The sequence below is a fragment of the Myotis lucifugus genome, unplaced genomic scaffold (assembly GCF_000147115.1).
Source record: "Myotis lucifugus unplaced genomic scaffold, Myoluc2.0 scaffold_10, whole genome shotgun sequence".
Lineage (NCBI taxonomy): Eukaryota > Metazoa > Chordata > Mammalia > Chiroptera > Vespertilionidae > Myotis > Myotis lucifugus.
The window spans coordinates 9,588,543-9,603,485 of NW_005871058.1; the positions used below are offsets into that span (position 1 = coordinate 9,588,543).

The following is a 14,943-nucleotide window of genomic DNA, read 5'->3' on the forward strand; positions in this document are numbered from 1 at the left end:
ATATGAGAACACTGAGACCTAGAGCAGATTGTAGAAAGGGACAAATGTTTATTCTTTAAATAATGTGAGGGCTAGAATGCCTATGACTCATCTTCATGATTAAACAGTCAAGGTACATTAGCTATACAAAAGTTGGGTGAGTGGAAGGAATCACATTTGCAAACAGGCTTCAATGTTGTCATGTCTTGATTGAAAAAAATCTCTTGGAATTCTATCAAGAGAAGGAAGCCAGCTATTTTCAGGACAGGATTTTCATTATCCTTCAATATCCAAGTAACATGTTAGACTCTCTGGCATCTTTGCCGATTCAAGCTCACATTAGTTTTATCATTGCCAAATTTTGTGTGTGCATATTAGTCAATTTGGTATTTAATCATAGTCTTTTTTTGTTGCTTGTCATTTTATTGTTTCATGCCCATGTGCTTTTAGTTTCTAACTGGACCATGAGTGGCCTAAGGATAAGATATCCCCTTGTAGTTCTCTGGTATCACACAGGTCTCTTAGCTTAGAGCCAAATAAATAGTTACTGAATTTAATTTCATGGATTTGGGGAAAAACAATTTTTGAGGCAGGATGATATGGATAGAGCTTTTATATTGGTATGGTCTCATTTGAAGATACATAACATCCCTTTGTATGGGATCTACCTAGGCTTAAAACACACCTACCATTTTTACTGTTGGTTTCAAGGGAATAAAACCAGATACCATTTTCACATCAACAATCACCATATTGGAGACAGGGCGGCTCCCTCTGTAACTGTAGTGTCAGAGAAAAAAAGGAGTTAGAATTTATTATGTGAAAGAAAGCCAGAGTTCCTCCTTCAAGACCCACCGAAAACCTGTCCATCTTCATGAAGTTTCCCCTAAGATTATGACCTACAGAACTCTGTGTTTCCTGGACATGTATGATATCAATATACATCAGATTTATAGCTTACTAAAATCATAGATATTCAAGGCTTAGTCCCACATGATCAAAACAGAATCTTTGGGAGTGGAGTTTGGTAATCTGCTTTTTAAACACATCTACAGGTTTTGGACATTCTACCTATACTACTCATTTGTTATTTAATACATCTTACTTTTATATTTTTAGTTAATTTAAATGTAGCATGTCTCCAAAGAGCGGCTTCAAAATGTAAGGACAGATAAATTCAAATGCTTTATACTTCAATTAAATTTATGTTTAATAATTGGGTTGGTTGTCTGAAATATCATTTATTTTATAATATTAATGTCATTAGTATTAGATACAAAGCAATATAATTTGGGCTATGTTTTCTTAGGACTCCTGCAAAGTTTTTGATGGCTCATGATAGGGCAACCTCTATATTTTATATGTAATAAATACTTTGTATTTAATATTAGCATTTATTACTTATTCATTTGATTAGAAAAAATAAGGTAGAATATAATTATTCAGAAGAGGTAAGAAAGATTTACTTCAACTTAAGGTAAAAATATTTGAAAAAATAATTTATTATTTTGCAATGAGTTAAATAAAAATTAGTGTAAAAGATTACTAGGAATTAATTAGAACATTTAAAAAAATCACATTTTTTATTAAACATATTTAAGACTAGACTTTGCTTTCAAATGCTTTTAAAGCATTATTAAAACTTTAAGACAAAACATTTACTAGAGAAAAAGATAATTTCATAATGATAGAAGACTAACTTCATTAGATATATATATATATATATATATATATATATATATATATATAAATTTTAAATTACATTTATCTACTAGCATAGCTTCCAAATATATTAATGATTGATGGTTCCAAGTACCTTTTAGACTCAGGATTAGCTGACTCAGTCAGAAGGCCTTACCTGACATTCACTGAGATCTGGAAGCTGGTATGGGCTTTGGGTCCATCACAAGTTTGGGGCAGAGTTTGTACCTCCAAGGCAAATGGGGAATCCTCCTTTTCTGGAAGGATATTATATTTCATGGATGTCTGTGGAACACCAAGGACACCGTCAGTTTTTCTTTTCCTGGGAAGCCTCACTTTTTCATCATTTAACTTCTCTAGATTTGCCCTTTACTTGTCCAGGAAGCAAAGAGCAGAGCTTCTTTTTCAGAGGAGAGTTTCAAGTTGATTTTTTCCAATATAATTCTAGAGTCTCACCTGAAGATACACACATCTTTCCCCAGTCACTGTTATGGTGTATTCCTCAGGCAGCTCTGGCAATGAGACCTGCTGCAGCAACAGGAGGTTGTTGCTATCCACTTGGAATGTTGTGGAAAAGGTTTTTGAATCACGAATGGTCACTTGTGCAGTTTTCTGAGTCCTGATGAAAGTGGCTGCTCCATATTTAGACAGGGCATGGAGAGCTATCACCGTGTCCTGGAAGAGATGAGGGGAGGAACCACACCCAAAGAGCAAGTTTTTGATGGCTGGGATTTTCTTTTCTTTTCTTTTTTTTTTTTTTAAATATATTTTATTGATTTTTTACAGAGAGGAAGGGAGAGAGATAGAGAGTTAGAAACATCGATCAGCCGCTTCCTGCACATCTCCTACTGGGGATGTGCCCGCAACCCAGGTACATGCCCTTGACCGGAATCGAACCTGGGACCTTTCAGTCCGCAGGCCGACTCTCTATCCACTGAGCCAAACCGGTTTCGGCGGCTGGGATTTTCCTCAAAAGTCTGTGTTAGCTACCGCAAGGGCGTGATGGCTTTCCTTCCCTAAAGTCTACACCTGCTAATTGCTTTTTCTTTTTCTCTACCTTTAAGGCATAATCCAAGTTATGCTACAGTTTTTCCAAATAAATAGAAGACTATTAATGCAAATTAGATTCACAATTTAAGTTCACTTGTGTTGGTATTGTCCTAAGGGACTATTTCTATGCCCAGAAGTTGTGCCCTGCTCTTCCTCATCAATACTTCTCTTTTTTATATATTTCAAAGAATCGGTTTAAAATTAAAAAGTTAAGACAAAAAAGTGACTGTCATTTACTAGACAGTAATTTAGATAGAAGAATGACAGAAATATGCTGGGAATAAAAAGTGTGGTATAAGACAAGTTGCACTTTCCTAAGTTTCTTTTCCCCTTTATATAGTCTCCCCCGCCCCCCAGTCACTGCCTTATTGAATTTTATTTTTTAATCTTTATTGTTGAAAGTATTACATATGTCCCCCTTTTCCCCATTGAACCCTTCTAGCTCGCACCCGCTCCCTGCCCCAGCCTTCACTATCTGATTGTCTGTGCCCATGAGTTATATATATATAGTTTTACATATATAACTAGAGGCCCGATGCATGAAATTCTTGCAAGGGCCTTGGCCCTGGCCCTCCACCTGCTGCTGCAGCTGTGGCCAGGGGCTTCTGCCGCCTCTGCCTGGGTCCCCGCCCTCTGCGGCTTCTGCCGCCTCTGCCTGGGTCCCCGCCCTCTGCGTCTTTGTCCGGAAGGAAGGACGTCTGGTCTAATTAGCATATTATGCTTTTATTATTATAGATATCCCTAAAAAACAAAAGTTTCATTATGTACATCCAAAATGCTGAAAGATGTGTAAGAGGGGAAATCCAGATTATCTGGATGGTTAACACAATCATTTTTGCACTCCATAAAACATTTCCAAAAATGTGCTATGAAAAAAATAATTTAAGAGCATTAGCTTAAAAACAACCAATTTTAGGTGTGTGTGTGTGTGTGTGTGTAAGAAGACAGGTCTCAGGGCAGTTAGAAAGGAGTAAGGGCAGTTAGAAAGGAGTAGAGAGTCTGAGTTCCTTGGAGTGGTTAAATAGAACTTCTCATTCATTCTATGAAGACCAAAATGAGCTCTATGTGGTCACTTTCCTTTTAATCACACAATGTTCTGGCTCATCTTAGAGAATTTCTTGCAGTGATTCTCAACCAGGGTTGATTTTGCCTTGTTTTGACTGTGAGTAGAATGCTACTGGCATCTAGTGGGGAGAGACCAGGAGGCTGTTAAACATCTTTCAATGGCCAGGACAGCCCCTCACAATAATAATTATCCGGAACAAAATGTCAACACTTTTGCTATTCAGAAACCCTATTCTAGAGTGTGGCTATTGACCGATGTGTGCTAATGTTATAATATAGCTTTAGAGAGGAATGGTGCTTATGGTTAAGTAGCCAAATTGATGGGATAATGCAGGGCTTAGTGAAAATTGTTTTGGGGAATGACTTGGGTCCTTTACCTTTTTTTCCTACTGTTTTTAAATATTTCTAAGTAATTCTTCCAAGATTTAATGATTCACCTTCTCTTTTCTTTGTAACTGTTCTGTTTTCAAATTGGCCAACTGTCAAGTGAACCTGGAGAAGAAGACTATTTGGGAACCACAAACCTGGGTGGAGGAGAAGCCTCCATAGGAATTCTGTTGCTTTATGATCCACTTCACAATGTGCGATGCAGAAGTCAGGTCCTCTAAGCTTGGGGCAGGCTGGGCAGTGAGGTATGCCAGGAGCACATAGGACGTCATCTCCACCTCAGCAGAGGGAGCCTGGGGTTGGTAAAAGTACCCTTCTGGTGCCCTGGTTTTTTGAGGTCGTTCCCAGTGGACGGTGTTGTCTTAAGGGTGAGAAAAAGAGAGAATTATAACTATTGGTAGATAATAAGTGAATATATATTCCTATCATATGGAGTTGAAAATAATAGAGAGATGAAGTAAGGTCCTCTCTGTCATTTCCATGCTTAACTCAAGTTTAGTCTTCTGGGCCTAAGACCGAGAATGTTGTTGGAGGAAGAAGCATAGTGCACACTTGTTAATCTCTTAAACTATATATATTTAATTGAAAGATAAACGAGACAGAGTTTTCTTGGTATTTGTGATATGTCCTGGGAATTGGAGCATGAATTGGATATAAAGCCTACCTATTACATTCCTCCAAAGAGAACATACAGATTGCCAATAAACATACGAAAAGATGCTCAACATCACTAAGCATCAGAGAGATGCAAATTAAAACCACAATGAGATATCAGCTCATACCTGTTAGAATGGCTGTCATCAATAAATCAGTAAAGAAATGTTGACAAGGATGTGGAGAAAAGGGAACAGTCATGCATTTTTGATGGGAGAGAAGATTGATGCAGCCACTTTAAAAACCAGTATGGAGAGTATGTACCCAGAGAAACCCAAAACACTAATTCAAAACAATATATGCACTCCTATGTTCATTGTAGTGTTATTTACAACAGCCAAGATACAGAAGCAACCCAAATGCCCATCAATAAACAAGAGGATATAAAAGCTGTGGTATACATACGTACATAATAGAATATTATTTAGCCACAAAAAAGAATGCAATTTTACCATTTGTGGCAGCATGGACAGACCTAGACAGTATTATGCTAAGTGAAATGGTCAGAGAAAGACAAATATTGTATGATTTTACTTATATGTGGAATCTAAAGAACAAAATAAATGAACAAACAAAATTGAAACAGACTCATAGATACAGAGAACTGACTGATGTTTGCCAGAGGGGAGGGAAGTTGTTATTGGTGGTGCGGTGGGGGGAGTTTCTGAAAAAAAGTGAAGGGATTAAGAACTACAAATAATTAGTCACAAAATTGTTCTGGGGAAGTACAGTATAGCATAAGGAATATGGCCAATATTGTAATAACTATGTACGGTACCAGAAGAATGCTTGAAATATCAAGGGGACCACTTTGTAAAGTATGTGATTCTTTCACTACTATGCAGCACACCTAAACTAATATAAAATGATATTGAATATAAACTGTAATTGAAAAAAATAAAACCTACTTATTGAGCTCATAGGACTTTTTTAATAATCTGGCAAAAAGAGATAAAAACACTTTGAAAATGTTATTGCAATTTCTTTAGTATGGCTTTTTGTTGTACCATTTATCATCCAAGTATGTAGGCACTTATCCTATAAAAATATATATTTGTTTAATATATTGCTTTCAGCAGGTAGAGATAAAATTCCATAATTTACCTGCAGCATTATGTATGGTATAACATATGCAATCCCAGAGAATATATTTTTATAAAAGGTGTTTTGACTTCACAACAGATAACTTGGCTAAAGAATTACAGACAAAGCTTGTTGCTCTCAGCAGGAATATATTCCTTCTTATAGAATTTGTGTAAGTGGAAGGGGAAATTTTTTTTTTAACCATTTGCTCTCACCTTCTTTCACAGCTTCCTCATCCAGAGAGTTCAGTATTTCTCCCCTCCTATTTTGGTTTCCCGCTAGGGCAAAAGCATAGGCCAACAATGCCTTCGTGTAGATATGGCTTCCACGGGGCCCCTCCTTTGCTGTATTCCAGGCAGACTCCAGGCAGAGTAGGGCCATTTGAACAACAGAGTTCTGTGAAGACAAAGAGGTGCTGGTGTCAAACTAGGATAAGTAGAGGATAGAACAAGGTCTGAGTTGGATATTGCTTGACAGATGTCATTCATGGTTTTCAGCCAGCCAAGTAGACAGCCAATATCCACTATATTTAAGCTGAGAAACATTTTAAATTTCTTAACTTAATATTTAGTTTTCAAAAAATAAGGCCAGGGAACATGTGTTTTTAGGATTAGTTTTGGTACATAGTCCAAAAGCATTATTGGGCAAGTATAAATTCCCTTTAATGGAATTGACTAAAGAGCTCATCTGGCTGAGAAATGCCTCATCATTGAGCAAAATGAAAGCTGAGACTTGGCTTTTAGTGCAGTGGTGTTCCAGACATCAGGCCTGTAATTTTCATAGTAGGAAGTGGGGCTGAGGTGAGTCTTACAGTGACTGGAAGACCACTCTCCAGAAGAGCAATAGTGATGTAGACAGAGAGGGTCACTTCGTCTTCCACTCCTCCCTGTAAATGACGAGAGAGAGAGAGAGAGAGAGAGAGAGAGAGAGAGAGAGAGAGAGAGAAAGAGAGAGAGAGAGAGAGAAAATTTTGATTAATTGTACTTGATTAATTGCACTTCTAAATTTTAGTATATTCTCTGGTATTTAATGCAAATTGTCTTCAGTATCTTCTCTATCAAGCAAAGTAACATCCTCATGCAAAGCACCATTTCTTTCTTCTTTATAATTTTCAGGTTTATAACTCCTTTCTAGATGCCCTCTCACATTACCTAGGACTTCATCTTTGCAATTTTCCTGTGCCTTCTTTCTCCTATCACATTTGGAACAATGTTAATATTGATGTATCATGGGGTTCAGCATAAGTACTCACAGCACTTCACCTTAATGGCATTGTTGAGCAGTGACCCAGAGTTTCTGAAACAGCCATTCTCCTTCTGCCTCTCAGAGAGCCAGGCGAGGGCTTGGGTAATATGTGCTTCATCAATGAAGATGTAGCTTTTAGCCTGGGCAAAGGTCTGCAGTACAAAGGCTGTGAGCCTGAAGGATGAAGTAGAGCAGGCTTCTGAGACCATTTATTCTCATACAGCACCTTAAAACTCTGTTTTGCACACATAGACTCCCACTCTCCCCCAATTCACCCTCATGAGAATGAAAGAGCTATTACTGAGAGTTTGAAAACTTTTTCTGTTAACCTGTTAGCTTCTTTCTATTTTTTCCCCCTGTGGCATGTTGTTAGACGCCTTACCAAGGATTCTTACTTCCAAAAGCATCACTTTAGAGATTTAGGTTTCTCCTAGTTTTCTTGGGGGTGGTTAAAATATTTGCTCTCACATTCTGGACTTTCTGTATTTATTTGTTTCCATTGATTTCTTACTTTGTCTTCTGCAACTAATATTCTATTGGGCTGTCTTCTTTTACTGGTCTGTTTCAGTAAATAATTTTCTCTACATCATCCTGTCTCTCCACTACTTTTCAGGTTGTTGATTTCCTCTTGTTTTCTTGTATGGTCATATTTAGTTCAGATAGATATATAGATAATTAGATGAATGGATGATAGGTGGACAGATGAATAGATGAATTGATGGGCAGGTGAATAAATGAATAGATTGATAAATAGAAAAATAGATGGATGGATAAAAAGATAGATGATAACTATCTTTAGTTAGATAGATAGATAGATAGATAGATAGATAGATAGATAGGAAGGATCATCTAGTAGAAGGTGATAAAGTATGCACTGTGAGTAATGGCCACCATTTTTCTAGCCTGTTTCTAGCATCTCAGCACTGTTCAACAATTTATGAGGGCAAATAAGAAGTTTATAATGGTTCCTTAGCAACATGAGAAAGAGAGGCTTGGTGTGTTGATATAAAAATAATCAACTTCAAATGTTCTCAGTTTTGCCATTTATTAGTTGTTTATACTAGAGACATTTATTCATCCATAATGAACATCATTTCCTCTATAAAATGAAGCTAATAGCTCTCATTTCACAGGATTATTGTAAGAATTAAGTAGGTGAATAGACAGAATGGGGCAAAAGGAGGTTTACAGTAGTGAGTATGCAAAACAGTTTATTCTTGTATTATTTATTAATTATTGTGTTATTTTCCATATGAACAACTGTAAACCTACTTTTTGTCCCACCCTGTATGGACATGCTTTGAACTCATAGTTGAAACTCAGAATGATTTTCTTTTCTTACCAAGTGTTGCCCTCATTTCTGCCAGACTGATCCCCGAAGGCGCTATAGGAACCATCTTGATGTTTGTAGTTCAGCTGCCTCTGGTAACCTGGAATGAAAGTATTATAGAAAGGCAGGGTATCTCCAGGTGCAGGCTGATGGTATCCATACTCCCCTGACGTTTGATGGCTCATGGGTAGGATCTGTCATAGTCTTATGGCTATCACCCATATGTCAAAATGCAACATTGTATCAGATGGTGGGAAACTTTTCATTTCTATAAAAATCACTACATTTTATAATGATCACTGGTGATAAAATGCCAGCGTTGTGGGGAAAAAACCCCATTATTAGTAGAGTAACACCGTAAACTTTTCTTTGTCTCACTTACCACTGACGAGATAGGCAATGGCCTTAGATTTGATCTCTGAAGTCAACTGTTGGGTTTCACTCAGATAGTTCAAGACATAGATGTTAGGAGCAAAAAGGACCATGTTTTGCTCTCCACAGCCATAGGGCATCTGGAGGAGATTCTGTGTATTTTGCATAGCAGAACCTAGTATGTCACCTGGGGAATGTGAGATTAAATGTCAGAGTTATTTAAGTTCATATGTAGCCAACATTAGTAAACTCAAATGATTTTCATATTGAAAGTCAGATACTTTATCATTTGGACAAGGGAACATTTATATTTAGAAAAAGCGAGCCTTCCAGGATCCTATATAAATTGACACATTAATAAGTTGATATTTAGAACACAAATATATAGATAAAATGTATGGTTGGCAGTTCTTTTGTCACAAGTTTTCTAGATGCAAGATAACTCACCCAAAACTGAGAAAGAGGCTCTGGCAGATTCTTTGACCACATTTGGTGGGAGCTTCAGGGATAATTGCTCAGATATTTCAGTACCTTTGGAAACAAATAATCTATATGAAAGGATGGCATCCGTTATAGTAGTATAATCTAGTGGTTACTTAACCTCTTCCTACTTTAACTTGCACATGTGATGATTCCGTGAAATAATACATATAAAATGTGTGAATTAGAACAGCCTTGGCAACATCTTAAATCTCAATGCATGTGAACCGTTATTATTATTGTTATCATTACATTTAGCAATAGCATTATTATGCCTCCTTGAGGAACCCTGTGTCCAAGAAATAAGAATTTTGACTTATGATGAGATTACCTTTAATAGTCCAGCTTTTCTTGGCACTACAAAACTTCCTGAGTCCCTTTCCCTCCTGTTTTACCATCTTCTGTGTTGCTGTGTGCACAGTAGCTCTCTTAAAGAAGGCTAGGAGGTGATGAGGATCTAGAGTTTTCTGAATTAATTGTATAATTCTCTGATTTTGTTGGTCTCTAATGTTAAGCCTTAAATTGGTCCTTCTTAAGTGTCAAGAACAGTGTTTTATATACTATGAACATAGATCTAGTGCTAATGTGCCAGTATAATTTACAAGCTACACAATTTAATGTTTTTTAATGATATGGTCAAATCCTGATGCAAAGTGGAGTTCTTTTTTTTCTATGGAAAACAAGTTTTTAGTAAGATGAGCAGAAAGTGCCATATGCTTTACTATGAACTATTTTAGAGAATATTAACTGTGATTCAAACTTGTCATGACTCTGCTTTCCTTCTACCTAGTGCTGTGGCACTCTAAGCCTCAGCATCCTGCCTCATTAATGAGCAGCCACTGGCTATGGAGATAAAGGCTGAAAGTGAACCAAGCAAGCCCCAGTAGTAGTCTTGCCTGTACCCACAAGCCACATTAACCTGCTCTCTTGGGCTCAGTGTTCCTATTTATAAAATATGTATAAAGAAATACTCAGTATTATGCCACATTGAATGGAACATTCTGAAAATTATGGGAGATGATATGTAAGACTATGCATTGTAACTTGAAATATATACCCTCGGGAGGCGTTGTTCTCACAATGATTATGAAGATTGACTCTTACCTGAAGTACAGGCCATAGAATTGAAAGTCTTCTCTTGCTCAATACCTTCAGGCTTGGGTGAAAAGAAAAAAAAATAGAAAAGAGGGCTAAGTATTGAGGTGACTAAAGGACAACCATAGATTGTTTACTTTGAAGGGTGGTGTTTAGACTAAATGATGTTATCAAATCCTACTTGTTATCAAGTTAGTGTAACCGTGTAAAGCATTGAAGAACAAGGGATATTGGCTGAGGAGAAAATGAGGGATACTAAGGGCAGGGAGTCAAATGTAATAGGTGAGAGAAATATTTGACTCCTATAGGAGAGGTAGAGATCAGAAAAGGAAAAGGCTCCTAATGTTTTTTAAAAAAAAAACTATGCAAAAGTTAACAAGTTTACATAGCAAAGTTTCTCATAATATATGCTTTAAGGATAGGAAATTCCATTAGTCTTATCAGATGAATTCTGTATGATATTAATTATCCTTTGTTACCTCAAGAATGTCCATACTGGTTTTTTTTTATTGTTAGGGCCTCAGAAATACATGTCAAAGTAATACAGACTTACTTCCACCAATAGGGTTTTGATGACTGTGTCTTTCCTCCCAATCTCAGGGACCTCAGCAACCTTATTTCCACAAAGCTCTTGGGACTTCACTGCCTGGGCACTCACCGAGAAGTTCATATTCCCTAAAACAAAGAATGTGGAGAAAATGAGTATCCATCTTGACAGTAGTCCAAGCCATCCCTAATAGCTGAAAATGACTCTATGCTCTGCAATCACCTCAAAGGCTGCACTTTAACCTTACAATGCACTGGAATAGGAAAGGTGAAAACAAAATAAAACAACAAAAACCCCAAGGCTAATGTACACTGAGAAACCAATGCCCAAGTATAGTGATTGTGAGGCCCAGGTGTTGTAGGGTACCATTGTGGATAGAAAAAAAAAGAATATGATGTAAGTAGTATGCAGAGATCCATTGTTGACTGGCAAACATTTGGGGGGGGATGTCACTCACCCAGAGTTTTAGGAGTTATTGCCCAAGAAAAGGTTTGCCGCTCATTTACGCAGATGCAGTAGGATTCTTTCCCCTTTTCGTTTTGGGCTGCGAGGAAGGCTGTGGAGGCTTGCAGTTGCACACTGACCTATCACCCACAAGTGGGGCATAGAGATAAATATTATCAGAATATGGAGAGACGCTGAGTCATGGAATTGGGGCCACATGTGAGGTGCTGCACTAAATTGGGATTTAGAAAAAGACTAGGAATTTCACGTGTGCTTTGAGAAGCATGAAAATGGCAATGACACACATCAAGACTGATTATTTATTAGGAGAAGCTGGCCTTTAGATTATATATCTGACATAGGCAGATATTGCCTCTGGGAGAAGTACCTACTGGTTCCTACCTGATGGTTCTTAACTCCTGTGTAGATTTTCTTCCTTCCTCCCTCTCTCCACTTCCTCTAACATATATTACATGTCTATTCTATATAAGACACAGAAAGTTTTGAAGAAGAGGATCCTGACCTAGAGGATATTGTATTATAAAGGAGATAATCTCTATACAAAACTATGCCATAATTTACAAAGACAGAAGTGCTATAAGAAAAGTTATAAGTACATATTGTGGGAGTTTAGAGATGAAGGCTGGAAGAACAACACCAACAAAATTAAGAAAACTAAATTTTGTGTCAGCATCAAGAATTTTCCCACCAAAGAGCCTGTCTTGTGTCAGGATTCAGCAAGATTCAGAAAAAAAAAAGATATGTGGATTGGAGATCTGTGGTTTTAGTACCTGTAGCTCATATGTTATTGTGTTATCTTTCTGATCATGTCCCATCTTGCTGAGCACTGTTTATTTGCAATGCTAGCACATAATTCCAAGAATTATCCATAGTCTTGGGAACAAATCATGAGCTGAATGACCAAAGTTTTATCTACCCTTTCAATTCACCCTCATTTTTCTTACCCGGATGCAATTGGGAAGGTAGTTTTGGACAGTAGCCTTGAGTGTGAAGGCCTCTCCACGAATCACAGAGTAGGGCATTGTGAGTTCCACAAAGAAGGGCTGGAAGGCTCGGAGAGTGGTGGGAAGAGAGAAACCAAGTCCAGTGTCATTGGACAGGCAGAAGGCTCCTGCCTTCCACTCAGTGATGGTATCAGGGACTGTTACTCCTACTTCGGCTACGCCCGATGAGCTGGCGAAGATGGCAATAGGAAGAACAGAGTCAGCAGGTAAATGTCTTTTTTCAAGTGAGAATCAATATGTGTAAAGGGACTGTCAAGAATGAAATCCATTAAAGGGTTCATACGGACACTAGATTATGTACTGGGGACTGAGGTGGGAAAAAAAAGGGACTAAATGGTGTCTCTTTCCCTTATCTGTCTATGGCCACATCACACATGCATATATTTTAAATAGAAACATTTGAATATGATTCAGTTTGATCCGTAAGCTATCCTCACTATTGTCCAATTCCATAAAGCATATTTAAGATTCATGATCCAAAAAATAAACTATCACTCTTATGCAGTCTGATTTCTTTATGTGCTTGATCCAATCTTGTTTATGCAAGACTCCTGGATGGCATTAGGCGGTATAGAATTTGAATATTCTATAGGCAGTCTTAGGAATAATTGTTTTAGACTTGTTGCTCTGAGAGACAATTATACTAGTGAGCCCATACAATAAAAGTGTTTTTCTTAGGTCTTGAATGAAAGGGTAAGAGGCTAAGACAATTATTTAGAACTTTTCAGAAGGCTTATCTTCAAGTTGAAAATGCTGGGCGGGTCACATTGCCTCACCCAGAGCAAAAAGAGGAGACAGATGTTACTTACTCCACCATTGCCAGCTCCCAGATCCAGGTCTCAGGGAAATAACTCCGCACTGTTTCAGAGACTGGCTCTGGACTTGGCATATTATTTTCAGGTATTGCAGCAGCTGCACCCATTGAAGGAGTATTCAGCATCCTTACACCTCCCAAACCTAATAAAAGAAAATAATAATCTAATTAAGGGAAAAGCATCCATTTATTTTATGGTTCAGCTGTAAGGCTTAGGAGAACAAATTTTCCATTTTCCTGCTCTGATTGTCTCCTGAGAGTTGTAGAACTTTGGAGATTACTTGTTGAGTCCACATTCTTTGAGCAGAGAGGAATGTTTTTTACAGGTAGAAATTCCATGTATGTGAATGGAAGCTGGAAGTGCAAGATCACTTGCAGATGATTTTATGGTTTGTAGGGGAAATGGTAGGTTTTCAAGGTCTGAGAGTACTGTTTCCTCCATAGAAAAACTGAGCAGAAAAGGTAAGACTCTCTTTAGATAACATGAGTGGTGGCTATATTGAAAATTGTTTGAATTACCACTGAAGTGAATAGAATTTAAGAATATCAATTCTGTGTACTATGTTGAAGCTTGTAAATTTATTGCTCTCTTGATAACAAGGCTAGACTTTTAGATTTTATTCTATTTATTTTATGGAAAGGAGAAATGAAGAATTCAAGATGCCAAAAAGAGAGATATTTCCATTTGGAATAGGGTAGATAAGATCGCACCTTAGAGCGGCGGTTCTCAACCTGTGGGTCGAGACCCCTTTGGGGGTCGAACGACCCTTTCACAGTGATTGCCTAAGACCATCGGAAAACACATATATAGTTACATATTGTTTTTTGTGATTAATCACTATGCTTTAATTATGTTCAATCTGTAACAATGGAATTGGGGGTCACCACAACATGAGGAACTGTATTAAAGGGTTGCGGCATTAGGAAGGTTGAGAACCACTGCCTTAGAGCCTTTGAAAGGCAAAATAGTGAAATAGTTAAAAAAAAACATAGGTCTGCAGTCAGAGTACCTGATTCAATTCCCATTCTCCCATTTACTTACTTATTGGCTGAGCTACTTAACTTTTCTGGGTTCAGTTTTTCCATTTCAAAAATTATTATAACCACGAAAAAGAAATGGTACTATGTGAGGTGATGGAGTATTAGCTAATGAATCAGTGGTAATCATTTCACAAAAACATATCAAATCAACACATTGTACACCTTAAACTTACACAATGTTATATGTCATTGATATCTCAATAAAGCCAGAAAAACAAAAAAGGAGAAAATGGTGATAAAAATACATTCTTACCTTAAAAGATTGCTGTAAGAATTAAGGAAATCTATCTACCATCTATCTTTATCTATTCTATCTATTATCTATCTATCTATCTACCATCTATTTTTATTTAATCTATCTATCTATCTATCTATCTATCTATCTATCTATCTATCTATCATCATCATCATCTATCATCTATCATAATCTATCTATCATCTAATCTATCTACTTTTCACTTCTGTCTTGAAACATAATAGGCACTCCATAGGTATTTTCCTTTACTCAAGTTGCTTTTTATGAATGCAACACTCTTCTAAATAGCCATTTAATTGCTTCTATTTCTTCAAATCTTTGCTAAAATTTTACTCTCCTGGTAAGACATTCACTGGTCACCCTATTCTCTATTTA

The 14,943-nt window shown here is 37.2% G+C and overlaps 1 protein-coding gene across 1 annotated transcript in view; it reads right to left on the minus strand.

Moving 5' to 3' along the window:
* LOC102419451 (pregnancy zone protein) overlaps window positions 1-14,943 on the minus strand; it is a 45,801-nt gene that overhangs the window by 2,797 nt on the left and 28,061 nt on the right. The window contains exons 18-32 of the mRNA XM_006084229.3: window positions 13,267-13,414; window positions 12,398-12,626; window positions 11,446-11,572; window positions 10,995-11,116; window positions 10,451-10,502; window positions 9,314-9,397; window positions 8,877-9,053; window positions 8,507-8,594; window positions 7,182-7,338; window positions 6,731-6,805; window positions 6,135-6,315; window positions 4,320-4,543; window positions 2,137-2,355; window positions 1,838-1,965; window positions 669-759 (exon numbers count right to left, since the gene is read on the minus strand). Coding sequence (XP_006084291.2) covers window positions 669-759; window positions 1,838-1,965; window positions 2,137-2,355; window positions 4,320-4,543; window positions 6,135-6,315; window positions 6,731-6,805; window positions 7,182-7,338; window positions 8,507-8,594; window positions 8,877-9,053; window positions 9,314-9,397; window positions 10,451-10,502; window positions 10,995-11,116; window positions 11,446-11,572; window positions 12,398-12,626; window positions 13,267-13,414 — 2,102 coding nt within the window. The remainder of the gene's footprint in view (window positions 1-668; window positions 760-1,837; window positions 1,966-2,136; window positions 2,356-4,319; window positions 4,544-6,134; window positions 6,316-6,730; window positions 6,806-7,181; window positions 7,339-8,506; window positions 8,595-8,876; window positions 9,054-9,313; window positions 9,398-10,450; window positions 10,503-10,994; window positions 11,117-11,445; window positions 11,573-12,397; window positions 12,627-13,266; window positions 13,415-14,943) is intronic.